Source organism: Vitis riparia, chromosome 4 (assembly GCF_004353265.1).
Source record: "Vitis riparia cultivar Riparia Gloire de Montpellier isolate 1030 chromosome 4, EGFV_Vit.rip_1.0, whole genome shotgun sequence".
In the NCBI taxonomy this organism is placed as follows: domain Eukaryota; kingdom Viridiplantae; phylum Streptophyta; class Magnoliopsida; order Vitales; family Vitaceae; genus Vitis; species Vitis riparia.
This window is the reverse complement of record NC_048434.1, coordinates 23,819,611-23,847,517: the sequence shown is the minus strand read 5'-3', so window position 1 is coordinate 23,847,517 and position 27,907 is coordinate 23,819,611. Positions and strand designations below refer to the sequence as shown.

Here is a 27,907-nt window from a genome sequence, read left to right as displayed (position 1 = left end):
ACATAAACATAATACATATGACATTACAATAGCTCTTAATATCAAAATAAAGATCGATGTGGTTCCATCATATTATTAGATGAAAGAAGCCCATCTTGTTGAAAACAATATTCATATCAGAACATGGAGTTTCAATAGTATTGATTGTAAGTATGAACATGCATGCATAAATTTCTTGAGTCCTACCCACAACCTGTCAATGGATGGGAAATTCAGGGTTTTCCCATGTGCTTATTTGAAATCCTTGTTGTTGCATATGATATGAAAGATAGTACGACATTTGTGTGGAAAAAGGATAGTTATACCTTTCATACTCTTCATTGGTGGAACTTGAAAGATTTGGAGGAGGTTGATCTAACTCATTGCATAAAGGGCATAAATGTTGGCTTTATTTGATGAGTCACTGAATTGAGTCTCTATACTCATTGACTCAAAACTGGCTGACAATGAGTCCTCGTTGTATGGCGTCATCCTTCGTTGTCTTCCTCTATATGGCTTTCCAATAGCTCCAATACTTGGACCAACTCTTCTAAAGTCATGGTCTTCATCTTGAGTACAATATGTGAAGTCATCTTCACAAGTAAATGTTAATGGTTGTCCACTTTGTTATTGTCTAACATCCCATTCATCATTTCCAGGGTCTCTACCATCATTGGTTTCTTCTCCTCTTGAACCATCATAGCCGGAAGCGGAAGAACTAGTAGCATTAGGTCTGCTACTATGTTCAATACTCGTGGAGTCAAAGAGAGCCAAGAAGTGATTACCAACTAAGAAGTTCCTTGTAGAAATGAATCTCTTGTGTATTGGCTGAAACTATTAGTATGAACTTCTTCGGATAACACTCGTTCAATATTAACACCTGCTTCTCAGACATGTGCAGCAATTCGTGGGTCAGGATTTCCGTCTTCATCATCTAAATGAAGAGGTCTAACCCATGGAAACAATTGGTTATCTTCTTCTTCACCAACCTCAGTTGTAATGTCAAGTAAATCGAGGTAATTTTTCTTCGCAACTTTGTCATTTTCTGTCTCCATATCACGGAACTTTAGTTTCATGTTATAATAACAGAAAACTAATTGTTGGAACCTCAGGTAAGCAAGCTAATTTCTTTGTTTTGTATGAATTAAGGCAAATGCGCTCCAATTTCTCTCACATGTTGAAGATGATGTAATTTGCGATAAAACCTTAATGGTCAACCTTCTTAATGTAGGAGTGTGGTTTCCATGTATGAACCGCCATTCAGCTACAACCAAATAAATGATATCAATACTTATATTGGAAAGCTACAATAATATGCTAATGAAATGTATTATTAATTCACAAATAATACTCACCGGGAACCATTTCTGACCGCAAAGCAATTGCTGCTCGATTATCGAATCCTTTCTTTGCATCTCAGAATAGTATAAGCTACATATTAAATAATTGAAAGTCAAAAATTCAGTAAATGAAATTCAATTATTTAATTTATATTATAACTCTAATAATTTATCTCGTTTCCAAATTGACTAAGACCTTCTACTGCCAAATCTAATTCGTAAAGACTTCATGAACAACTTGAAGTAGATCAGGATCAATACCAACTCACGTTTATATTGAAACCTTGGATTAAGAAAAAATGCTATAATAGTAAAATAGAAATGTAAAATTAGAATGTTATGAAAGAAACATATTAAATACCAATAACTTTCAAAAATGGATAATACTTAGTTACCTGTTGCATGAAGAGGATGTTTAAGAGTTCTATCCCAACGATCTACAATTGTTTCTAACACTCATTCTTTAGAATTAAGTCGAATGAGGTTCTCTTTCATAACTCGAATCAATTCGTACACAAATGGCATTGTAGGAACGACTTCTAAATCGACAATGCAAAGAACTGTGTATAGTGTCTCATAGATTGACACTAGCTTTTCCACTCTCTCCCAATATGCATGGTCAAACATAAATTTTTCAACATCTTTGCCAATTAATGTGTGACTTAACTTGTGTTGTGCCCATTCATCACTAATAAACACTTTCTTCAAGTTCACATTCTTTTTCAAAAGATTGTCGAGGGCAATATAATTGGTTGCAAATTTTGTTGCTCCAAGGCGAACGATGTCTCCACCACACACCTTCTGTATCTACGCAAGCAACCAACTATGGTTGTAGATGAAGTTGGTTATCTTTCGAGTCTTCGAACATTAAGTCGATGCAATGTGTTGCACACGAAGTCCAATAAAGATTGTATTTCTTCATTAACAGCTTCCTTGCCTTCACGAATAACGACCCATTATCCATAACTATTTGCACCACATTTTGTTTGCCAACTTCTTTGATTACATCCTTCATCAAGTTGTTGAATTTTCTTAAGTTATTAAATTTCATGACTTTTTTGTATATGCATGGTTAGAGGGGGAGATTTCATTCCCTCTTAAATAACCAAGGTTTGTCATTATAAATAATAAATAAATAAATAAAAATAAAATTGTTAGCCCAAGGGTCTCCTAAGTAAGTTTTAATGATAAAAAATCATGGTTAATTCACTAATAAGTTTAAATCAAGATGATTTTTAGGTGTTATTTGAGACATTAAATTGGAAAATCAAGATAGGATAAAAAAAGCTTAAGATAATCATCAAAAGATTAAAGAAGTGCAAGACCAAGTATGCATGAAGGTGTTTCAAGCTTAGGAATGTTATATAAGATGTTCACTTAAGGATTTAAATTCATCCATGCATGATTTACATACTATGTTTTGAGCCTTAAAGGCCATATTTTTATAAACTTGAGTTTTAATTCAAAACCTTGGGCAAAATTCTCTCAATTAGGTGTTATACAAGTACTTATAGTTATTACCTAAGTAGTAGAAAGAATTAAAACTAAAAAAGATAGGCTTTCAAGAAAAATTTGGCCAACGAATCAAGGGGTAGCTCAACCAACTCAACCGATTAGAGAACAAGTTGACTGGTTACCCTTTCTCAATCTAGGTCCAGTCAAGGAGGAATTGAAATTTTCTCTCTTATCTAGTAGCCTTATCTCTCGATCGATGAGTACTCTTTCTTGGTCTAAGACACCTCTTTCTCGGTCAAGGTTCAGTCAAGCTCCCAATGGTCACATGCCAAGCATTTCATGCCCAACAACTAGTCAATCAGTCAATCAAGTCTCAACCAAGAAAGGCCAGTTAGGTGCCCGCGGTTAGAAACTTATAAATTGAGAGTTTCACTTCATTTATTAGATTGGGAAGACCTACTTTAAACTCCTTATCAACCTATTTCTCACATTCAAAGCTCTCATTTCTCTTTTAGTGCATTAAACTCTCATTTGCAAATCATCTTAGTACACCTTTGTTGTTCATCCTAATTTTCTTGTCTTTGTCCATCAATTGAACTAGGTTATGTGCTTTTCTATTCACATTTATTGAAGTAAGGAATTGAGTGGTAGTGAGGATATACTTGAAGAAAAGTTGTAGTGCCTATTGGAGTCAAAAATCTAATTGTAAAGACTTGGAAGCTTAGTTGAAATTTCAAACTAGTGGAACCCTCACTTAGAAGGAGCTTGAGGAGAATGGACGTAGGGGGAATTGGTTGAACCACTATAAAATCTGTGTTTACTTTCTCTCTAACCTTATCTTTTTATTTTCTTTACTTTATTATCGTTTGTTAAGAGTCATTTTCAAAAAAGTTTTGAAAAACCCAATTCACCCCCTCTTAGGTGTTTTCGTTAAACAAATTAGCCTTGTTTCACAAGTAACTATGGTTTTGAATTTTTTAAAATATAAAACGATAGTTGGTGAATACAGTTTTAAATATATCTTTAAAGTCATAGTTGGTGACTATGCATTTAAGGTTAACTTTCGTTTTTCAATTTTAAAGTATATGATGGGAATTATAGTTTTAACCATTGTAAAAAAAAAATTCTAGTTACCAACTACGATTTTGTGATGTGGATAACACATGGATGAAAAACACTTATTAGGGAATTATTTTGAGAGATTTACTTTATAGATTTAAAAAAATATTTTTTTTTCTCAAAATTCAAGTAAACAAAACTCATAAAACAACTAAAAATATATAAGAATTTTTTTTCTTGGTTTAAAAATAAAATATTTATAATACTATTTACTGATTACCATGTAAAAAGGTTTTAAAAACTCTTGAAAATATACCATAAAATCAAATAAATAAATTCTGTTTTATTTTCATATTTAAATATTGATGTTAAAAATAATTTGAAAATTGATCTTAAAAATGGTTTTCTATTTTTTAAAATAAAAAATGATCTTTCAACTTCAAATTTTGAATTGTCACAAACAAAATTGTTTTTAAAAATAAGTGTGTTACATCACATAAATTTTTATCTCTAGTTATAACTATAAGTTGGATGGACAGCCCAAACCAATTTGGAAGATATATTTAAAAGTAGTTTATTCTTTAAAACAATTCTTAAAAATAATCTTCTATCTCCACACAAAAAATAAACTGTTTGCTCAAATTCGAATTTCATACTATGAAGAACTGAAAACATATGACTGCACAATGCCTCCATAAATAATAAGACAATAAAACTGTCCTTCACATGAAAAGCAACAAGAAAATTTTTTATTTATATATATATATAATAATCAAGTAACCTTCCATGACCGAAACTCTCCATGAGGACCTAGACCAACCTCAGGATGCTGACCGTCCCACAACAACCAGCACCGAATATATTCATGATATCATTACTAACAGAATTCGAACCCAGTACTATATACCACTTAATAGGACCACACTTCTCGATGTTCATCTTAAACAAGTGGGCTACCCTACGGGTAAAAAAGCAACAAGAAATATTGTTAAAAACTATTTGCCATAACTCTTTCCGAAAACATTGATAAACATGGCCAAAGATTTCCAACCAAACTTTCCGAACTTTCACCAGAAAACTACAAAGAGAAGAAAACAACATTTCAAAACAAATCCGACTCATTCATCCGGACGAAACATAATTATACATAGTCCCAATTACCCATAATTACTAGAGCAGAAAATGATGACAGTTTGAAACTGAGGCCAGTGGTTACGATACAGCTGAAAAGATGCAATAAACTTCAACATAGGATTTGATCAAATACTGCTGATTACCGTCCCACTTGCCTAAATGCTCACATACCGAATAAATGATCAATTTTATAAAAGAAACTGCAGCAAAAGAAGCTTTCTCATCAGTAAACTCTCCTAACTGCAAGCAAGAAAGAAATTACAATGAGGAAGGTTTCTCATCAAGACACTCTCGAACTGCCTTCAATAGCGATGGCATCAACTTCTTATTCGTGACAATGATGCCTGTCTCCAAATCAAGATATCTTCCCTTAGAAAAATCTAATGGGTTCCCAGCCGCATCTGACACCTCACCCCCAGCTTCTGCAAAAACCAATGGACAAATGAAAATGTCATGAACATCGGTGGTTTCTACCACCCATATATGAATATCGTCCATGATATGAAATGATAAAAACAAACAGGTCTTCGTCCTGGGCTCTGGCAGGCGATGAAGTGTTAAAAGGGTCTGTTCCCCCACTTAAGCTGAGTATATGAGCAATACAACCATTAATTTTTATTTTATTTTTTTTTGATATGCAATACAACCATTAATTTGAAAACTTGTCTATCAGGACAATCCATGAGTTCTCATGGGTTCTCATTTAAATGGAATTTTATAGCTGCTACTTTGATGCAAGCATTACAATACACTTGCTGGCCCCACAGAAGCTATTGAGAATGCATGCCCCTGGAAGTTTCGGGTTCTCTATCTTCAGGTTTTGGTTGGCATTTGTCATCTCAGTCAGAGCCTGTGGTCTTTGGGGCTCCAAAGCTAACATGCATAGTAACTAATGGGATCAAGCCTAACATTGAATTACATTGTTTTGGTTCCACATCAACACATTGAATCATATTTTCCTCAACCTAGTAACTGTACCATGTATGGTCCATTAGCACATGCTGAAAGCACAAATGAAGCATTTTAGGCCATTCACTTATGAAAAGTGCTTTCAAATGACTTTGGTTTTCTTGACAAGGCTCAACATTATACTCTATCCAACGAGCTCTTCTACAGGAGCACTATGTAAAGAAAAATGGAATATTTCCATTTCAATGATATAATCACACCTTGAATTAGAAAATGTCTCAAGAACTATAGTGACCCATATAGATACTATCCACTTTGAGCCCACTGATTCCATGACTTTAAAACACATCAACACTTATCAATGAGTTGTCTGTTGCAAGTACCAGAAACTTCTCTCCATAGGTGATCTGGTGCATCATATTAACCCTCCCATGTAGACCCCACATCCTTGGTATAGCTCATGAATTTCATGGATGGTCAAACTCTACAAATTTTCTGTTTGGGATTGGTTTTGATGTGTATGACAACCCATATAAATATTGTCTACTTTGGACCCACTAAGACTCAACAAGTCAATCTTTTATGAGTGTCAAGAACTTTTCCCCCAAGGTAATGAGAAACATGACAAGAAATTTCAAATTTAATCAAGAAACCATAACCAATAAATTATGACAACAGTTGGATGTGTTTCATTGAGAAATCACATAAACCATTCCTAGAACGAATGATTCTGAAAAATCAAACGTTAATCATATAAACCATTCCTAGAAGGAACGATTTTGAAAAATCAAACATCCTAAAGGTCTAACATGTATAATGAGATATAAAAATAAGAAGTTTGCTATGTCTTCAATCAATGATGATTATTCAAATAGAGTCTGAAAATCAGAAACGATAAAAACCAAACATCTAAAAGAATATTGAGAAAAATGGAGGAAAAAAATAGTTGGTCATGTTTTCAATAACAGCCCATCCCTTCTATGTGCAACCAGATTTCTCTCTCTGCCTCTGTCTCTCTCTCTCCCTTTTCTTTTTTTAATAACATGGAAATCCACTAGCCTCACCTCATACAGCTGGGAAGACCATGAGTATATGACCCTTCCCCCAAGAACCGTGTATTAATTAAGCCAGAGGCTCAGCTCCAACCTGGGAACCCCCATTGATAAACAGGAGTACCTGCTAATCGAGCTGCTGCTCATGGGACATCCAAATAGATTTCAGAAATGAAATCAGTTTTATTACTACCAATAAAATAAGTTTAAAGTGCAAAAGATGAGTTTTGTAACTAAACAAAGGTAGTGCACTACGATTTCTTTTTCATTTTCTCTCACATAAATAGAAATAAACCAAGAAAAGGCAGACTGAGGTTTTGGTACCTGTCACAACAATGCATCCAGCAGCATGATCCCATATTTTTTCACGATATCCTTTATGAGGGAAGCGAAGATAAATGGCCCCATCTCCTCTGGATAGAGCCCCATACTTCGCCTGGCTATCAATTCTAACCGGGGGTGCTTTGACTCCAAGTTTCTGTTCAGAAAATAATTAGGCATATAAGACAGAGAGAACAATAAGACATCTGCAAAGACAATGCAGTACCTTTGCTATGGAGCTAGACAAGTCATGCTTTGAGTGTGCTGCTTCGAATGATTCAAAGAATGATGCTTCCTCAGGGTTTTCAATGGCGCTGACATGCACCTAAAGGGCAATCAAAAGTATCAAAAATAAGCTTCTAATGTTCAAATGGAATATCCATTGAAATAATTGCATTAGTATCAACCTTTATTGGTGAAGAACCATCTAATGGCTGCATATCAGTTCCTTCGCCAATTTTAGCAGAGAAAAGGCAGCCAATTTGGTTGTGTAAAGAATGCTGATCTTGACCACCAATGGATGCCAAGGGAAGATTTGGACAAGCGAGGACACCCAACACCACTTTTCCTTCATCTAGCAGTGCTAATGCTATTGCATACTGGTCTCCTCTTAGAAAACTACATTAAAAACTCACAAACACAAGCTATTTCATCATTGTGGGCTGGTAAGTACTTAAAATCAATATAAAGCATTCAATTAGTGGTCAAAAGACTCAAAACAATTAAAATTCAAAAATAAGCAAGGTAAAATCGAAGGAAAAGGAAATCAACTTTCTTTTTCATTCAACAAATCATAATCAAATCCCAAAAGAAACAAGTAAAATAAACAAATAAGTAAAATAAAAAAACAAATTCATTTCTTTGTCTTATCAGTATCAAATGCTGCCACAAGAAAGCCCAGTCAGCTGCAGTGGAAAAGCCATGATTAATAACATTTTGGTGTCTATGCTTGGGCATCGAGAGGGCCAAATGCCAACAACCTATTTGGTTTTTGTTATTGGGTGTAGGATGACAACATTGTTCGAGGGTCACCTTCATTCCAAGCCTACCCAAATATTTAAACTAATTCTTATCCCCATCCCAATAAAAAACTTAAAAGGGGTGGGAAGGGTCGGCAAATTTCCCATATTTGCCCTGCCTTCCCCATTCAATTTTTAAAATTGTTTAGTATATTAAAAAGAAATATCATCTATAAATAAATAAACATTATAAAATTTTATAATTCATTTTTATGATAGATAAATTCTTTTTATTTTATATATGTTAAAAAGAAAAAGAAAAAAGATAGAAATTTAAATTAAATTATTTTTTTTTAATTATATATAATCAAGGTTTGATGAGGTGGGATAAGGCAATACCTGAATTTGGCCCGTGTTTAAAAAAAAAATCCCAAACCTGCACCTGAACCATTTAGGCTTCTCCTAAATCCATCCTATAACGGCAGAAGGAGACGAGTACCTAAATATACCCATTCCATTGCCATTCCTTGTTGGGTGCTTCCTTTAATTCCAAATCCATATTAGACTTACTAAGGAACTCACTAAGAGAAGACCAGCCTCTAGGAAAAGTTAATATACTAATATCTAAAGGAGGATTTACACTCATCTAATCAAAAGAGCGGATAAAAAAAAAAGAAAAAGAAAAAGAAAAAGAAAAAGACACTCATTAAAAGAACTCTCTCTCCTTCTCTCACTCTTGATTAATAAGGTTTTGACGTTTATGATTGGATCTAGAGTGGGCCAAATGCTAACAAGCCACATGTGCATACAACATAGCAAAGTAAAAAGAATATAAGAAACTTCATGCCATCATGACAACATAAACATCTATTTTCATACTGGTAGAAGCAAGATAAATAAGAAATCATGTCAAATTGTTGCATTTCTATAACCAAGCTCACCCTTTGGTGCCATCAATAGGATCCAAAACCCAGTGTTGGCCATTAGAACCGCCTTCAGATTTGCCAGAGTCAATGGCAGTAAGAACATCTTCCTCAGATACACGAGATACACATGTCCCATCACTGGTAAGAGTATCATTCACAAGTTCTGTAATGCGTGCTAGTGTTTCTTGGGCACCATCCTTGCGAAGATCTCCCGAATCCTAGAGATATAAAAATTATAGAAACTAGCTCTGCAACTCAAAGGTGAAAAGATATAATCATTACAAGTCACTAAAAATTACAGCAATAAAAACAAACCTCCTCAGCCACTAATGAGAAAGATTCAGATGGAAGTTCTCTCTGCAGTATAAAACTAACTACAGCCTGTGAGCCTGAGAATCACAAATAAGAAATAGTAGCAATTTGGTAATTAGCTCATATCATTTTATATCAATCCTAAAAGCCAAAAGAAGCATAGTGACTACTGAAAACATCCACAGCATGAATGCTTAGTTAGAGCCTTTATGCACAATCAAAATGCTAAGAGTATCAAACTCTACCAAAGTGAACTAAAATGGATTGAAAAATCAAGACTACCAGAATTTCTATATCCCATCAAAAGAGTGTATCAGATAATTTAGCCTGTATTCTTTCATTATTAAAAAACTTCATATTTCAAATCAAAAAGATAATTAAGTCTGCATGATCAAGGTTTTAAATGTTTATTAATCCAGGTTACAATTAAATCACATCTTATAACTCAAATATCACAAGCTTAGAGCACACATTTCATTATTATACACAAACACAAAAGCAGTGTAAAAATAAGAAGAAACTCAAATTTTCAAAAGATTAGAACACATTAAGCAATTTCTCTAGTGAGCCATGGACAGTTAAAAAGTGGGATTTCCTTGCAATATAAAATCTGGATGCCTGATCAAAAACATGGAACATTTCTATTATTCAAGAAAATCAAATTGAGTAGCATGTGAAAACACTCATATTTCCCTAATATTTTTGTTTCCTATTGATCAAAGCTTTAAAAATTCTACAGTAAAAAACCTAACCTCAGGAAAGGTACATTTTACAAGCATCCAATACCAAGCCAAGTTAGGAAAAAGCATCTGATCATGATGAGGTCAAGACGCAAAAATAAAGTGGAAACAGGATAAGACACACACAAGGAAATGGGAATATTACTGTCATAATTTTATGTTTAGGCAGGATGCTCTAATCATTGTAATTTATCTATAGTCACAACATAAGGATTTGAACCCCTTACCTCAATTTTCATAGAGAAAGAAAGTGACCACTAGGCTAAACAACGATTTCTTGTGTGTGTCACAGTACATAGATATGATTAAATCAAGAGAAAAAACTCCTAAAGAAGCAATACAAGCTGGACAACTGAGGAAAAAATACCTAAAATATTTTCATCATTATTTTAATTTATTGTGAATCAACTTATGCCTTTTTTTTTTTTTTTTTGATAGATAAGAAGCAAATGTATTGAAAAGCGCCAAAAAGCACACCAAGGTACACACAATGTATACAATAGCCACCAAAAAAAGGCCAAAAAAAGGGGGAAAACAAAAATACTCCCTCCCTCAAGCCAAAACCAACCAATAAATGAAATAAAAAAAGGACATCAATCTATTGCCTATAAATAACTTGGACCAAGAATACAAACTGCATAGAAATAGTACTTTCAACCTATGATCAAAGAGCTTCTCATTCTCAAATGCTCTTCTATTTCTCCAATTCTAAATTATCCAAAAAAGGCATAAAGGAGTAGTACCCCAAATTTTTTTCCGCTTCCTCCCCACTAAAGAGCCCTGCCAAGCTAACAAAGTGTCTTTGACAGTGGAATGAATCACCCATGAGATACCAAAAAGAGAGAACAAAAACTGCCATAACACCCTCCCCTTGCAACAATGTAGGAGGATATGGTCAATTGACTCTTCGTGAGTAAGGCATAGAAAACATTTATTGGCCAAAGACCAACCTCTCTATTGTAGCTGATCAAAATTCAAAGCTTTTCCCCAAACCGCCTCCTAAGCAAAGAAGCTTACCTTAGGTGGAACCCAAGCATTCCACACCATACCAGATGGAAACGGCACAAATCTCCCCTCCCCCAAGTTAGAATAAAGAGACCCAACAGAGAAAGTTCCACTCTTTTCCTCCAACCAGCATACCTTGTCTTCTCATCCCTCATCTACCTTGCCAACCAATCTTGCGAAGAAACACTCCACATCCTTGATCTCCTAATCATTTAGGTGCCTAGAGAATCTAGGAATCCATACACCACTACCATTAGAGTGAGACCACAAGTCCACCACCCAAGCCTCCTTGGAGGTGGCTAAGGCAAATAAAGAAGGAAAAGAAACACTCAAAGGTCCATCGCAATACCATTTATCCTTCCAAAACTTTACCCTTCTCCCATTGCCCACTAAGAAGGAAATTCTACAATTAACTATCTTCCACAAATTTCTTATGGCCTTCCATAGCCCAACACCATAACTCTCACCTACCTCCTTAGAACACCAACTCCCTTCAACTTCCCCATGCTTACTGTTAATAATTTGTCTCCAAAACACCCCCCTTTCTATTGCAAAGCACCAATTCCACTTGCACAAAAGAGCCTTATTGAGAGAAGAAGACGTCGAATACCTAGGCCCCCTTTTCTCTTATCTGAACAAACGGTGGCCCACTTCACTAGATGAGGTTTTCTCTCTCCCATCCCACATCCTCAAAGAAAGTCTCACTAAATTTGCTCCAATCAATGAGACCAACTATTTTCAAAAAGTATCAAGTCAACAATGTGACCAGTTGACCACAGTGTTGGCATCCCAGCCATTTGCATGTGGCTTTATAAATGCTTAAGATGAACCTAATCCATAAAGCATTGCTCTCCCTAAGAAATCTCCACAGCCACTTCCCTACAAGGGGCTCTATTCCTCAAGGAGATCCTATCTAACCCCATTCCCCCCATTTCTTTTACAGTTTGTACACATGCTCCCAACCAACAAGATGGTCTCTCTTCCCTTCCCTAAATCCTGACCAAAGAAAGTCCTGTTGCAATCTCCCAATCCTAGCAGTCACTTCTACTAGGATCTTGAAAACAGCAATGAAATAGACAGGGTTAAGATATAAATAGGACTGCACAAGGGCTATTCTACCACCTAGACACAAACTTTATTTCAACCATCAAAAGACGGAATTCTCTATATGACACCAGGTCCCAAAACAAAGCAGCTCTAAAGAAACTTACTTTCCTGAAATATATTGAGGAACCTTAGATTCAAGAAGAGAAGCCTATACAATTTTTGACAGATAACAGCTTTTTGAAGATTTAATCAAGTGAAAGATTCATTCCTAAGAGGAAATTAACCAGAACGCATCCCCTTATGCAAGTGTATTTTTCCTTTTCTTTAATAGAAACTTTGGTTCCTGCTCAGTTCTTACAAAAGAAAATCATTGTAACAAATATGTTAAAAAAAATGCAGTTTGTTATTCTTAACCATCATTAAAAGGTAAAATATAAGAGATGGCTAATAGTGTCATTTCTTGTATGTGAGAATGCAGACCAATTGAGTGAATCATATGCATATAATGAAAAAGAAAGGATTACTAATTCCTTCACTATGATGCAAATGCAACTGCTGCTTGTAATTCAAAATATTTCAGCAGATATCCTTATTTGATCCTATTCACCTCCAAGGACTAGAATTTATATGAAGTAGGCATGAACCGTTTAAAAAATATAATACCTCAATATGTTGCCTAAAAAGAAAACCTGACTGCTCCAATTTATATCTCATGCACAAAAAGATAGCTGGTGAACAATTTGATTAGAAACTGAACAGTGCCTTGGTTTTCAATCCAGCTGAGGATATCATTAATAAGAATAACTAAGAGAGCTGATAGCAGATATCAATATAGTTGAAATAAATGTGCAGGTGAATAAGATACAAACCATAGTCAGCCACTGTGACAGGGCTTTTATCTGATTTAGATTGGACATCTGATTGCAACAGCGCCTTTTGCACTTTCTGAGAAAAAATAATACATACATAAATACATATATCCACATATATACACACTAAACCATACATGAAATCAGGACACGCACACATACAAAATCAAATTTCAGTGTTGCTATCAATAGGAAGGACTGGGGAGGTTGGAAACCAACTCAATTATCCTCAAGAGCCTGGAAATACATGAATAATAGGCATATACTGCTTACATGATATAACAAATGAAAGATCATTTTGGATGCTAGTCATATTTTAGATGGATGATCCAAAACTTAGAAAAGGGGGGTTTTCATCATAATAAGAAAAGATGTGGTGGGCCCAAAAGTTCAATGATCCAAAAGCTTAAAAAAGGAATTTTCATCATGATAAAGAAAGATCTGGTGAATCCAGAAGTTCATTATGCCACTTAGGCTGACCTAATTAAACCGCAACACTGAATTGTTGGTAGGCCAGGTAAAGAATGGAGATAATAAAAGCATAGGATATCTATTACAAAAAATGAAAAGAAAAGCTAGCAAAAGAAAATGGGAAGAGAGAAAGAACATAATGAAGCAATTAGAAGTGGTAAAGAACACCCACAACAAACAATTTGATCATAACAATAAACATTTAGAATAAAACAAGAAGTTCATATTTCATCATCGACATGTAACTGTGATTTTTTCCTTTTCTTTTTTTCTTTAAATGAGAAAAGAGCAATTTATTGAAAGGTGCCTAGCAAAAAGGTGGGGCACAGCCCATGTACACCAAAAGAAAGAAGGAAAAAAAAAGTACTAAAAGGAACTACAATCCACACCCTGCTTAATGTAGGAGCTACAATTCCTGAATGATAAAACATACGTTATCAAGAGTACCTTCCAACAAATTATGAAATCTCACAAAGAGATAATGACAAATTAAATACATGAAATATACCTTAACAGAATGTATGGGACATTAAGCACAAGATTTGCCTTCCATTGGAACTTCTAAACCTAAAGAGGTCAAATCTTACCCAAGTGTGTGGTGCTACTTGCCACTGAAACAGAGGCATTCAAGAATCACACTAATATATTCTGTGACATCCCTGAAATTTGGATAGAAATTTTTTTCAATATTTTAATAAAATTTGTTAATGTAATTTAAAAAAAAAAATTATAAATGGAATAATTAAAAATCCCCAATCAATTTAAAACAATTCAGGAAATAAAAATAATAATAAATTAGCATCATCAATTTGCCAAGAATTTTGGGTAGGAAATTTTTTCAATTTTTTATTAAAATTTGTTAATTTACCAATAATGATTAGTAAATAACAAGAATAATCCTTGTAATTTTATTAAAGAAATCCTAGCAACAATTTGAATTGCTTAAAAATATTTTTTTTGATAAGTAAGCAAGATATTCAATAAAAAGGCTAAACGCCACAAAGCATACAGGGAGTATAGAAGCTGGCTACAGCCCAAAAAAAGAAAAGGACCAGAAAGAACTACCTCCCCTCAAGTGGAAGCTATCCACTCCAAGAAACCTATAAGGGAGAAAGACTCCTCATCTAAATACACTTTGGCCCAATTCCACAGGTTACAAACAAAAGAATTCTTTAATCTCTGAATATTCAACTCACCCCCCCTAAAAGCTAATCTATTCCTCTCCTTCCAAACCGTCCAAAAAATACAAAACGGAATGGATTTCCAAATCTTTTTCCTTTTCTTCCCTACAAATGAGCCCCTCCAGGAGATAAGAGTCTCCTTTACAGTTTCTGGGAGGACCCACTTGATATCTATCAACCCAAAAATAATATCCCAAAGGACTCTAGTCACTATACAGTGTAAAAGAATATGATTTACATTCTCTTCTTCACAACCACACAAAAAACAACAATTTGGTAGTTGCACCCCTCTTATCTGAAGCCTATCCAGAGTGAGCACCTTCTCCCAAGTGGCCTCCCAAGCAAAAAAACAGACTTTAGTTGGCACCCTATCCACCCATATTTTCTTTGCAGGAAACACTGTATCATTAGGTTTATCCAACAGCCTATAAGCATCTTTAACCCTGAAAAAGCCATTTCTTCCTTACCTCCAGTTAACAGAGTCATCCCCCAGTGAAGGCCTATGACCCCTCAAAGTATGGAGCAAATCACCAACCATGTCCAACTCCCAGTCATTAAAGTCCCTCTCAAAAACAAGATTCCACTCTCCTTGACCCGAATCTTGATCCCACGTTTCCTCAATCGTGGCGTCTCTATGCGCAGCAAGGACAAAAAGATGGTTGAAACATTGGGACAACGGAGTATCAGTGCACCATCTGTCTTTCCAAAATTTAATTTTGGAACCCTTCCCAACTATAAAAGCCAAATTCTCCCAGCACCATTCTGATTCTTTCATAATCTCCTTCCAAACCCCTACTCCAGCCGCCCCATTGACCTTCTTCGACCTCCATCCATGTTCCTCTTGCCCATATATTATAGAGATCACTTGTTTCCAAAGGTTATCCTTTTCACAAGCAAACCTCCAAATCCACTTGCCCAACAAGGCTCTATTCAGAGTGGCTATTCTCCTTAACCCTAGCCCACCCTTGAGTTTTTCTGAACAGACCACTTCCCATTTAACTAGATGAACTTTTCCTCCCAAGTGTCCACCCCCCCATAGGAAATCTCTTTAGGTTTTCTCCACTCTTTTAGCAACGGACTTGGGCATGCGGAAGATAGACATTTGGTAAATTGGCATACTAGCCAAGGTACTTTTTATGAGAGTAATCCTCCCCCCTTTGGAGATGTACTGTCTTTTCCAAAGAGCAAGTCCCCTCCTGACCCTCTCCTCCACTCCGTCCCATATAGAAGAAGCCCTATTGGGGGCCCCTAAAGGGAGCCCCAAATAGTGAGAGGGCAAAGACCCCACCCTGCACCCTAACTCAGCTGCCAACTCAAGAATCTCCTCCACTTCTCCAACTGGGATGATTTCGCTTTTGGCTAGATTAATACGAAGTCCCGAGGCCGCTTCAAACCAAAAGAGAAGCCAGCTTAAATGAGATACTTGCTCTTTGCTCGCCTCACAAAACACAATAGTATCATCAGCAAAGAATAGATGAGAGATATTCAATGAAGATCTTCTACCACCCCGAATATTGCACCCTGTTAGATATCCCCCCTCCACCGCTCTCCTGATAAGAACGTCCAGAATCTCCATTCCCATAACAAAGAGGTAAGAGGATAGAGGATCCCCTTGACGAAGCCCTCTAGTGCTAGGGAAAAACCCAGCTGGCACTCCATTAACAAGAATAGAGAATTTAGCAGAAGACACACAGTTCCACATCCATCCCACCCACTTGGTCCCAAAGCCCATTTTTTTAAGGACCTTCATTAAGAATTTCCAATTGATGCTGTCATACGCTTTTTCTATATCCAATTTACAGATAATGCCCTTTTCCTTTCTCTTCTGCCACGAATCTATCACCTCATTAGCAATTAAGGAAGCATCCAGAATTTGTCTTCCCATAACAAAGGCATTCTGAGCGCCAGATACCACCTTACCAATCACCTTTTTGAGCCTATTAGCTAAGACTTTAGCCAAAAGTTTGTAGAGCCCCCCCAATAAGCTAATAGGTCTAAAGTCTCCCAGGTCCTCCGCCCCGCTTTTCTTAGGAATCAACACCAAGAAGGTGTTGTTGAGGCTCCTAACAGAGGCATTATGCTCATGAAACTCTTTAAACATCTCCATGATCTCCTCTTTTGTAAAGTCCCATACGTTTTGCCAAAAGGCTACAGTAAAACCATCCGGGTCTGGGGCTTTATCCCCATTCATCTCCATCAGTGCCGAATGAATCTCACTCTCTGAAAAAGGGACTTCCAGACTCTCTGCTTCTTGCTGGCTGATGCAACCCACCTAGATGCTACCAATATCCGCCTGCCAGACCATGTCTTCAGAAAGCACCTGCTGAAACGAGTTCACAACTCCTTCTCTCACCTCCTGCTCCTCTATCAGCCACTCCCCATTAACCTTAATTCTGCCCATAGTGTTGTTTCTTCGGTGTGCACTAGCCATTCTATGGAAGAACCCCGTATTTCTGTCCCCCTCCCTTAACCAAATCTCCCTTGAATGCTGTCTCCAATGGGCTTCCTCCAACAGCACCCATTTCTTAAAAGAGTCCTTGGCTTCCTTTTTTAAGTCAGCTTCCTCCACAGTCAAGTTTCTCTCACTTTCCACCCTATCCCAATGGTCTACTTGCTCTAAGGCTACAGCTTTATTGGTCTCCAGCCTCCCAAAAACCTCTTTGTTCCAAACTCTCAGATTCTTTTTAATTTCCTTCATTTTAACATTCAATTTGAAGCTAGTGCTGCCCCTGACTTCAATCCCCTGCCACCATGATCTCACCATGTCTTTAAACCCCTCAACCTTCAGCCACATATTTTCAAATCTAAACGGGGTGGGGCCTCTTCTAATTCCACCCCCCTCTAACACGATTGGGAAATGATCAGAAATTGGACGAGACAACCTGATCTGAGTGACTCCATTAAACTGATCTAACTAGTTTTGGGAGACTAAAAATCTGTCTAGCCTCGCCCACGCCTGATTATTAAGCCCCCCATTCCAGGTGAACTCTCCCCCCTGCAGAGGCAAGTCCACCAGCTCTAATTCATCCACAGTCTCTGCAAATCTCCTCATGGCTGAACTGATTCTACTTTGGCTGCTCCTTTCTTGTTGAAACAGAATGACATTGAAGTCCCCACCAAGACACCAAGGATCGTCCCAAAGACCTCTTATTGCCCCAAGTTCCTCCCACATACCTTCCCTTTCCACTTTAGTAAAAGGACCATACACTCCCGTAAAAACCCAAGTAGCCCCATTTTCAATAGTCTTGAATCTACAAGACAGAGTAAAAAGACCCTCCTTCCAATCCAATATATCCAAGACCCTCTTGTCCCACCAAATCAAAATGCCACCCGCAGCCCCCTCCGCATTAAGGACTCTCCAATCTAAAAATCTTCCTGTACCCAGGCTTCTCACAATGCCTTCCGACATCTCCTGAATCTTGGTTTCCTGAATACACATTAGGTCCACCCTCTGACTCCTTATATAGTTCTTAATAATTTTCCTCTTAGAGCTATCATTAGCTCCCCTCACATTCCAACTTATAATCTTCAGCTTCATTGGACAACTATCAGCTGATTCCCCTTGCCCTGAAAAGGACCTTTCTGCTTATTTCTCCCCTCATAATTGACGGAGCATTCCAGCCTCTTTAGTTCCCTTTCGAATTTGGTTTTAAGCAGTTAATATAGAGTGAGTATTATATTAGATTGTAACAACCCAAGTTTTTTTTAAGTAAATACAATTGAGGTCAATGTCCCCAATTTTTATAGCCGATTAAATTCTCCTTAAATCATAAATTTCATAGATTTAAAACATTAAAGATCTAACCTTAATTCAAGTGATTAAAAATAGCTACAAAAAAAAAAAAAGAATAGTTAATTAAAAATAAGTATTTTAGGGGACACTTGGCACCCTTAGATTTTAAGGGCATAATTGTTATTCTTGTATCAACTAAGGGTATTTTGGTCACTCCATGAAGATAATGAAACATAGTAGTAAATTCCCAAATACTTCAAAAGTATAGAAGGCTAAATGGAAGAGAAAAATTCAATTTTTTTTCCTTCATTTATTTATTTCTTCTTCTTTATTTCAGCTGTAAGGCTTCAAAGGAGTATATGAAGGGGGCAAGGGATTGTGAATAATCTTGTGGCATGAAAATCTTTTTCATTTCCTTAAAAGTCAGAACCAATCTCTATTCATAACCTAATTTCTTCTTTTTGCTCTTAAATTGATTGGGAGAATGTAGCCAAAAGACTTGGATGCGGCATGTGATGGAGTTTTGTAACTTTTTAACCATTTTTCCTCTACTCTTTGAGAAAGTGAAGGAAAATATCAAGTAAACAATGAAATAACTTTTAATATCTAAATAAATGTGTCTAATTGGGAGCATTCTCATTACTTAATACAGGAGCACAATGAAAGGACTAGAACCTTATTTTTCTCAGGTTGTTTGGTATCCTAGAAAATGAAGAAAATAGTGTGCTCTAAATCTTAATTCATTTCTACTTATTGAAAGTGTATAGGAATGAACTCCTATGGTATTGCTACTTAAGGGGATTGGTTATGCCTTTTCAACCCACAATAGGTGAACCCCAAATCATTGCAACTAGGCTCTTGCTCAGTCGCCTTTATGGGTGTTCCACTCAATGTTATTCAATTCAATTGGTACTTGGTTCGTAATTCAAAAGAGGTGGTTAACTATGAGATAGTTTGAGTTTTGAGGAGGCTTGAGATTGTCTATATGTATAGTCCTCCTTGTTTAGCGGAGGTGTTTAGTCTTTTGTGTGGTTTTTGTAGAAAGAGGGGGAGGACCTCTTATCCTTCTCTAGCATTTTTTCCTTTTCTAATATATATCTTGTTTCCAATAAAAAAATTAATCATCTCTAAGTGAATAGATTTGAGTTGGGTTGATAGAGATAACACCATGGATAGAAGGAAAATCCCATGGAGGAGGAATATCTTTTTTTTCTTTCTTTTTTGGTACTCCTACCAGCTTGGGATTTTAAAAATTCTAAGACTTTTTGGAAAAATATTAATACCTTGGGATCAAACAAACTAGGAAAACATCAATGAGTCTAATACCTTGGAAAAGTCCCAAAATTTTAAATTAGGACTTCTAGTCACTTTTATAAAATAGTAAACTCAATAACAAGCCCAACCATCTAAGTTTCGCTACATTGGAACCACAAAAGCCTAGTACAAAAATTTCGGACAGATTGATGATAAACATGGTGATTCAAGTAAGGCTGCTTTGAACCACTTGTGTTTTTCAAAATTCTAGAATGTTTTGGCTAATGATCTTGACCCCTAGTTATTTTTATATGTTATTAAGTTTGAAACAAAAAAATAAAAACAAACAATCCAATTCTACTAAATTTGGATTCTATTTGCATTGAAAAAGAATTTCGCAAAGGTAAGTAGATTGTTAGCACAAGGTGCTAAAAGGTTTTGGATTCTAGATATTCTAATACCATTTGAATTTGTTATGGGGCTTCCACATTATTTTTACATATTTACTAGATTCAACATAGAATAGATTTGGAGAGTTTTGCAACTCAGTTGGCTAGTAAGAAAAATCTATAAAGTGACAAGCATTTCAACATGCTCTGTTTTAGTTCTAGCTTTTTTCTTACGCTAGAGGCGAAAGTTAAGTTTGAAAAGACGTATTGCAAATTCTACTATAATTTTGACTACAAATTTTTTTTAGAATACGCAAGATTTTACTAAATTTTTCTACAATAAATATCTCTTGCATATGTTATATATTACTTGTTAATAGTTACAATACATTGAAAGTGGGCTTCAATGAAAGAAACTCCATGGAGACAAATATCTAGAGAAATTTGGATAAGGGAAGGAGGTAAGAATACCCAGTTTTTCTTAAAAAAAAAATGGTCAATGCACGCAGTAGAATAAACTTGTTGACTAAAGTGATAATTAATGGTGCTAGTTTGTCTAAGGAGTGAGAGATTAAGGATGGGATGTGCAACGCTTCTCACTTTCTTCTTTCTAAGCCAAGAGATTGGAGACCAAGCATTAGGAGTTTGAGTTTTGAGGTTTTGGGAAGCGATGTCTCCAGGAGCTTGGAGGAGCCTTTTTCGGAGAAAGCTTTTTATGCTCTCTCCAGTCTTTATAGGGACAAGGCTCCAGGGCCAAACGGTTTCACAATGACATTTTGGCAATCATGTTAAGATATAGTTAAGTTTAAGGTCATGGATTCTTTAGGGAGTTCTTCACTCAAGGCACTTTCTAGACAAGCTTAAACACCACTTTCTTGGTGTTGATCCAGAAAAAAGGTGGTGCATAAGATTTGAAGGACTTTAAACCCATTAGTCTTGTAAGGGGATTGTTCAATTTGTTAGTTCAAGTATTAGTGAACAAACTTTAAGAAGTGGTGGGAAAGGTGGCTTCAAATTATCAACAGGCTTTTATAGAAGGCAAACAAATTCTAGATGTAGTTCTCAGTGCTAGTTAAGTCATTAACTCCAAACCAAAGAGCAACAGTTTGAGCCTTATTTTATAGATGGACATTAAGAAGACATGATCATGTTAACTAGGAATTCTTAATTGCAATCTTGACCAAAATGGGTTTTAGCCAAAAGTGGATTAGATGGATAAAATGGTGTATTTCTATGGCAAATATTTTTGTTCTTGTTAATGGAACCATGTCAAGCTTCTTTCAAAGCCTTAAGGGTTTGAGGCAGGACAATCCCCTCTCCCCTTATTTGTTCATCTTGGCAACGAAGGCTCTTAGTTAGATGTTGACCAGAGCCAAGGGAAGAGGCTTTATATTGGGTTTTAAGGTGGCTAAAAGGGATGAGGAGGGAATGGAAGTGTTTCACCTTTTGTTTATTGATGACACTATGATTCTTTACGATGCCAATCAAGATCACTTGAGATATTTAGGTTGGGTTTTTATGTGGTTTGAGGTGATATTTGGCTTAAATTTTAATTTGGATAAAATCTAGGTAATTCCTATTAAGGGAGTAGCTAATGTGAAGGAATTAGCCTCAATGTTGGATTGTAGAATAGGGAAGCTTCTCGCTCCCTATTTAGGTCTCCCTTTAAGAGTCTCTTATAAGTCTTTCAGTTATAGGATGGAGTAGAGGAGAGATTTTGGGAAAAGCCTAGCAAGGTGGAAAAGGCATACCTTTCAAAGGGAGGGAGACTTACCTTGATAAAAAGCACATTGTCAAGCCTTCCAATTTATGTCATGTCCATGTTTATCATTCCCTAAAGGGTTAATTCAAGACATGAAAAGATCCAAAAAGACTTTTTTGTAAGGAGGTGGCACATTAGAGTAAAGACCTCAACCTTAAACAAGGCTTTGTTTGGTAAGTGGAATTGAAGATTTACTACTAAAAGGGTGTCTATATGGAAACAAATCCTAGTAGGGAAGTTTAAAGAGTAGGAAGGGGTGGTGTTTGAGAGGGGTAAGAGAAGGATATGGAGTGAGGGTGTGGAAGCGATGAGAAATGAATGGAAGGGTATAAAAAACAGGTCTTGCTTTTCAATTAGGAATGGGAGAAGGGTTAAATTCTAGAAAGACTTATGATATGGGGATTTAACTTGGAAGAAGCATTTTTAAACTTATACTCTATTGCATCTAACAAAGGGGGATGGGTTGTAGAGGCGTGGGAGCAAGTTAGGGAAGGAGGCGGTTGGAGCTCTCACTTTTCAAGGCAATGTAATAATTAGGAGCTTGATGAAGTGGAGATTTTCTTATGGAAATTACAATCGTTGTCAATTAAAAAGGAAATGGAGGACAAATTGAGATGGATGAGTTCAAGAGCAACAAATTTTTGGTTAAATCCCTTTATTCATCCTGTTTTGAAGGAGATAAAGACCCTTTCCTAACAAGCATGGTATGGAGCACATAGGTACCAAAGAAGGTTTATTTCTGTCTAGGAAGTGTCTTGGAGAAGAATTCTTACTCTTACCCAACTTCAAAGAAGGGGATAGACTTTATTGAATAGATGTTTTCATGCAAAGGTGAGGAGGAAACAACAGATCACTTGCTTTTGCATTGTTCCAAAGCAAGTTTGTTGTGACAACTGATATTCTCTCTCTTTGGAGTGGTTTAGGTGATGCACGCTTCAACTATAAGGAACCTTTTAGGTAAGCATGGCTCTTTCATAGGGAGAAACGGAGAAAAACTAGGAGGGTCGCTCCCTTCTCCTTGTTTTAGACTCTTTAAAAGGAAAGAAATAGAAGTCTTTTAATGATGTTGAGTAGTCACACCAAACAATCAAATCTAATAGGTGCTTTTCATATATTTTCTCATTTGCCTATTAAAAAAATAAATAAATTTACTAATGACATGAGATATATATTGAATTGTAATTTGGTAAAATGCATACTAAGTTGAAAAATAAATGCTACTTTGTCTTCAAGCAATTATTTAACTCATTGCATATGCTTACAACTAATGAAATTATGTACCCTATTATAATTTAAATAAATTGTTGGACTTTTGGTATTAAAATTTCATGGGCATGATAACATGTACACACCATTAGGTGTTTTGTGAAATTCTGATCCAAAAGTTCACACCATTTATGTAGCAAGAGAGGGGATCATAAGGTGAGGTTATGAGTATTGATGTTGAGTTAGGTGGTAGAGTCCAAGGCAACAAAGTATGCTAAGGATGATTGAGAGATGAGCTCCTTGGAATTAGAATTCAAATTAGTGAGACCCAGAAGATTGTGCTAATGTAGGTTGGCCACAGCTAGTAGAATTGTATATGGTCAATATATTGACCATAGATATGCCTGAACCTATAATTGAATGTGTTACATCTCATACATTATATGAATGCTACCATGATTATATTATGCTAGTGGTTGTACACCAAAATTATTATATGTTATGTTTTTTTATAGGCACATTATAAGTTATGTTTCAAAACTTAGAAAATTCTTGAGATTGGCCATCCTAACACTTACACATTGTGACTATTCCTTGAACTTTAAGTTCACTCCATCTATTTTTAATGTTTTTAAGATGAGGATCTTCGTGTGCCAATAAATGGTAGAATTAGCTTTAGAAAGCAAGTCACTAGTCACCTAGCTTCAATGTTTTTTCTTATTAGACTTGTGGGATGTGTAGTCCATTTCGTTTATGTATTTTAAATTCAATTTAGTAGTTCTCAGCTAAGCAGCACATTTTGTAAACATTTGCTTCCACTATTTTATTTTTTAGTTATTGTTGCTTTATCAGCATCATTTAATTGTATTGTATTCTTTTCCTGCTGCATGTTTATTTCTGGAAACAACTTTTCTTTATGGGCAAGAAGAGGTTATATATATATATATATCCTACAAGAAGGGGCAATAAAGTGGTACACACAATGTACACATTCTTGCTAAAAGAATCAGACAAGCAAAGAAAGAGTCCGGTCACTCTTTGATCAGCCTCTTGTATTTTGTGGGGAGGACTCATCATCCTTCTCTTGTTCTTTTTATCCATAATTAATACATTTTTGTTTTTTACACATTCTTGCTAAAAGAATCAGACAAGCAAAGAAAGAGTTCAGTCACTCTTTGATCAGCTTCTTGTATTTTGTGGGGAGGACTCATCATCCTTCTCTTGTTCTTTTTATCCATAATTAATACATTTTTGTTTTTTATAAAAACAAAAAATATAAAAAAACAAAAAACAAACCCTTCTCCTTATTTTGAGCTAATTACAAAACCTATCATGTTCAAAGAATAATTATCTATACGTGATTTGACTCATTCCAAAAAAGTGCTGATTAAAGACAGTTTAATTGCTTGTTCTGAAAGTTCTGAATCTTCAAAGGCCTGTCTATTCCTTCCCTTCCACAATGTCAAGAACAAACACAATGGAGTGGCCCTCAAATTCCTTTTGATTTCTTGCCCATGAAAGTTCCATGTCATCTTAGCAAAGTTCCTCTTACCGTTGAATGCATCACCCAAACCATACCAAACAACGAAAAAACCAATTGTCACAGGATACTTGTTTTAGGATAGTGCAGGAGCAAGTGATCAATCAATTCTTCCGCCCTTTTACACATATAGCATTTATTCAGCATAATCCTTCGCCTCATTTTAAGTTAATTGATCGTTAAAATTCTACCCACCTTCATAGGAATTTAAAATTCCACACACATTTTGTAGGAAAAGGCACTCCTCTTCCCTTGACTAGGGAATTGTAGAAGGATTTAACAAAGGACTTGCCACTTTTGGCCTCCTTCCTCTCCAAACTATCATCCTCCTCTCTCCTAACTTTACACGATGGAGTTACTAGAAAAAGGTTGTCACTCCCAATTGTGAAACTATCTTGAAAAGTGAAGGTTTCACCAACCTCTTTCCCCAGACTACTCCCACGCTTTTGCTACCAATGCATCTTTAGTGAGGGCTATAAAGAACAAAGATGGAAAAGATTCTTCCAATGATAAATCACTACACCATCTTTCTTTCCAAAATTTTACCATTCTTCTATTTCCAATGGTGAAGCAAAATCTACCCTTGATGGAGTCCCAAGCATTTCTTATCGCCTTGTACACCCCCACCCCATATCCACCTCTCACTCCCCTTGAATACCAAGCCCTTCTTCTTCCCCAAATTTAAGAATAATAACTAGCTTCCAAAGGGGTTATCTTCTAGTTGCCAATCTCCAACACCACTTGCCAAGAATAGTCTTATTTAGGATGGAGAGATTTCTAATGCTAAGACCCCCATGCATTTTGTCCAAATAAACTATAGACCACTTAACAAGATGGGGTTTCTTTACAAGCTCTACCCTACCTCAAAGAATTCTTTAGATTTGTTCTAGCCTAAGACTCACCTTTCTTAGGACTATTAATAGTGACATAAAATAGATTGGAAGACTAGAAAAAGTGTTTTTGATTAAAGTAAGTCTCCCTCTTTGGAAAGATATTGTCTTTTCTACATAGTGAGCCTCTTGAAATCTCTCCTCTACGAGGTCCCAGATCCTTGTTGATTTGAACTGAACTCCTAATGGAGGGCCTAAATAAAATGAAGATAGATACCCTATCTAGCAACCTTAAAAGCAGCTAGCACCTCCACGTCATCGATACCTAAACTGGAATAGGCTCACTCTTCTCCAAATTAATTTTTAGTTCAGATAATGTCTCAAACCACATGAAATCCAAACTCAAATGATCCAATTGTTTTGGGCTAGTGCCTTCAAATTATTTGTTAAGACAATGATTCCATTTTAGATTCTGATTTGGAGTAGGATTCCTATCTCCTAATGGGCCCCTTTTAGGGTGGGTCACTACAGTCTTAACTCCAAATTTTGTTATAATAATTAGTACATAATGATGGATGTTTAGGGAGTTTTTAAATTTATTCAAAAGATCATAAAATGCCCTGAAAATTGCATAAAATCAATTTAGACCTATTCCCGAGGAGCCCTCACTCCTAAAAGGTTCAGCAATCTAAAATTGATTATCAAATTGATGGATTTACCTTTAGGGAGTTTTCAAATAATCAAAGGGGTCACAAAATATCCAGGACATTGCACAAAACCAATTTAAACCTATTCAGCCCTTAGCTACGTCAATATACATAGTACCAAGGAATACATTTAGTATCCACAGGAATATGTTTACTATATTGAAGTATGTAAGTTTATTCCATGCCTACTAGGGACCTAGCTAGGCGGCATCCGAGTGTGCACATCTCCTTCTCTCTCCTCCTTTTTCTCTTTCCCAAGGTTTTCATGGGCAATGAGCTTTATCTGAAATAACTTCATCCTTACCACAGATTAATCTATGGATTCTTTGAGGCAATATACTCTCAAATGTTCTAGTCATAACACCATGATGGGTTTTAAATGAAAAAAAAGGGGTCAAAACTTTCAGCTCAAATAAGATACCAAAAATTGTAAAATTTTTATCCCATATCAACTACATGAAATTAATATTAGTGCAAAGAATCCTCCCAAACAAAACAGATGCTAGGAGTTAATTGAATTGTCAAATCTCAATTCAAATCTGGTAAACTCGCCTGATTTTCATTTTAGGAATAGCACATTCACTCGACAATGCACTCATATCAAACACAATAACATGGCCACATAAACCAGATTTCAAACTCAGGTTACCAAACCAACCTTGAGCTGACTAGTCAGTAACCCATCTCCCTCCAGCCTCTTTTGCATCAAATTACAAAACACATTCATCACCACCCAAACATCACAAAACCACCACACAAACTCAAGTCGAGTATGGATAAATCCACAAGGGTTTTGCTCAAATAGTAATTTCAGACTCTGAATCCTGCTCGAGTTTTAGGCAAAGACAAAACATGGGTTTTGCTAAAATAATGATTATAGGTTCTGGACCTTGCTCACCAACCATTTCCAATCCTAAAGATTAACAAGGTATGCAGGGCCAAGATATGGGTTTTGCTCAGATAGCAATTTAAGATTCGAGTTATTCTTTCCGATCCAAAACGTGGACAATATAGGCAAATCCAAAGCATGGGTTTCTCTCAAATGCCCATTTTAGGATATGGGGCTCTCTCAAATTACAAAGTTCAGTCCTTAAGATCATCACTAAGAGAAATAACGAAGAACAGAAACAAGAGGAGAGAGAGAGAGAGAGAGAGAGAGAGAGAAGAGGAGAATTGCCTGGCAAAGGCGAGCAGCAAGAGAGGCAGCTTTCTTGGCAGCAGCGAGTTCTTTGTGGTAAGACATGGAGGAAACCACTTTGGGAAACTGAGAGAAGAGTGAGGGTTTTGTAATTTTAGGAATGGCGGAATGATGAAAAGATACAAGTCTGAATGAATTTAAAGATCCCAATGATGAAGATAGGTTGCACATTGACATAATCATAACTGCTGTCTCTTTGTATTTCAGCACCTACCCAAAACAAATTGCCCGTTGATTTGCGTGATGGCATCTGTATCTGCTCTTGGGTGCCCAAGGCCCATCTTTAAAATGCTATGCCATGCCACATTTTCTTCCTAATTTTGTGATCTGAAATAATTTTAATAATTAAAATTAGATTTTAAATATTTAACTATTAAAATTTTGAAGGTATATATATCCTAACCCCATTTTTTTTTCTAACAAAAATTATTGCTAGCTAAAGTAGGAAGTGTTGAAACTTGAAAGTGATTTTGACCAAAAAAAAAATTAAAATTAATAAGATTTTTATTAACCTTTATTAGAAATGTTT

At 35.9% G+C, this 27,907-nt stretch overlaps 1 protein-coding gene across 1 annotated transcript; it reads right to left on the bottom strand.

The window, feature by feature from the left end:
- Window positions 1–4,876: 4,876 nt before the first annotated feature.
- On the bottom strand, window positions 4,877–27,604 carry LOC117912858 (SAL1 phosphatase-like). Its single transcript, XM_034827613.1, has 8 exons — window positions 27,358–27,604; window positions 13,108–13,183; window positions 9,450–9,523; window positions 9,150–9,352; window positions 7,657–7,867; window positions 7,476–7,574; window positions 7,253–7,406; window positions 4,877–5,389 (listed from the first exon to the last, which is right to left on the bottom strand). The coding sequence occupies exons 1-8, from the start codon at window positions 27,559–27,561 to the stop codon at window positions 5,226–5,228; spliced, it is 1,185 nt and encodes a 394-aa protein (XP_034683504.1). The 5' UTR covers window positions 27,562–27,604; the 3' UTR covers window positions 4,877–5,225.
- Between the last annotated feature and the right edge of the window lie 303 nt (window positions 27,605–27,907).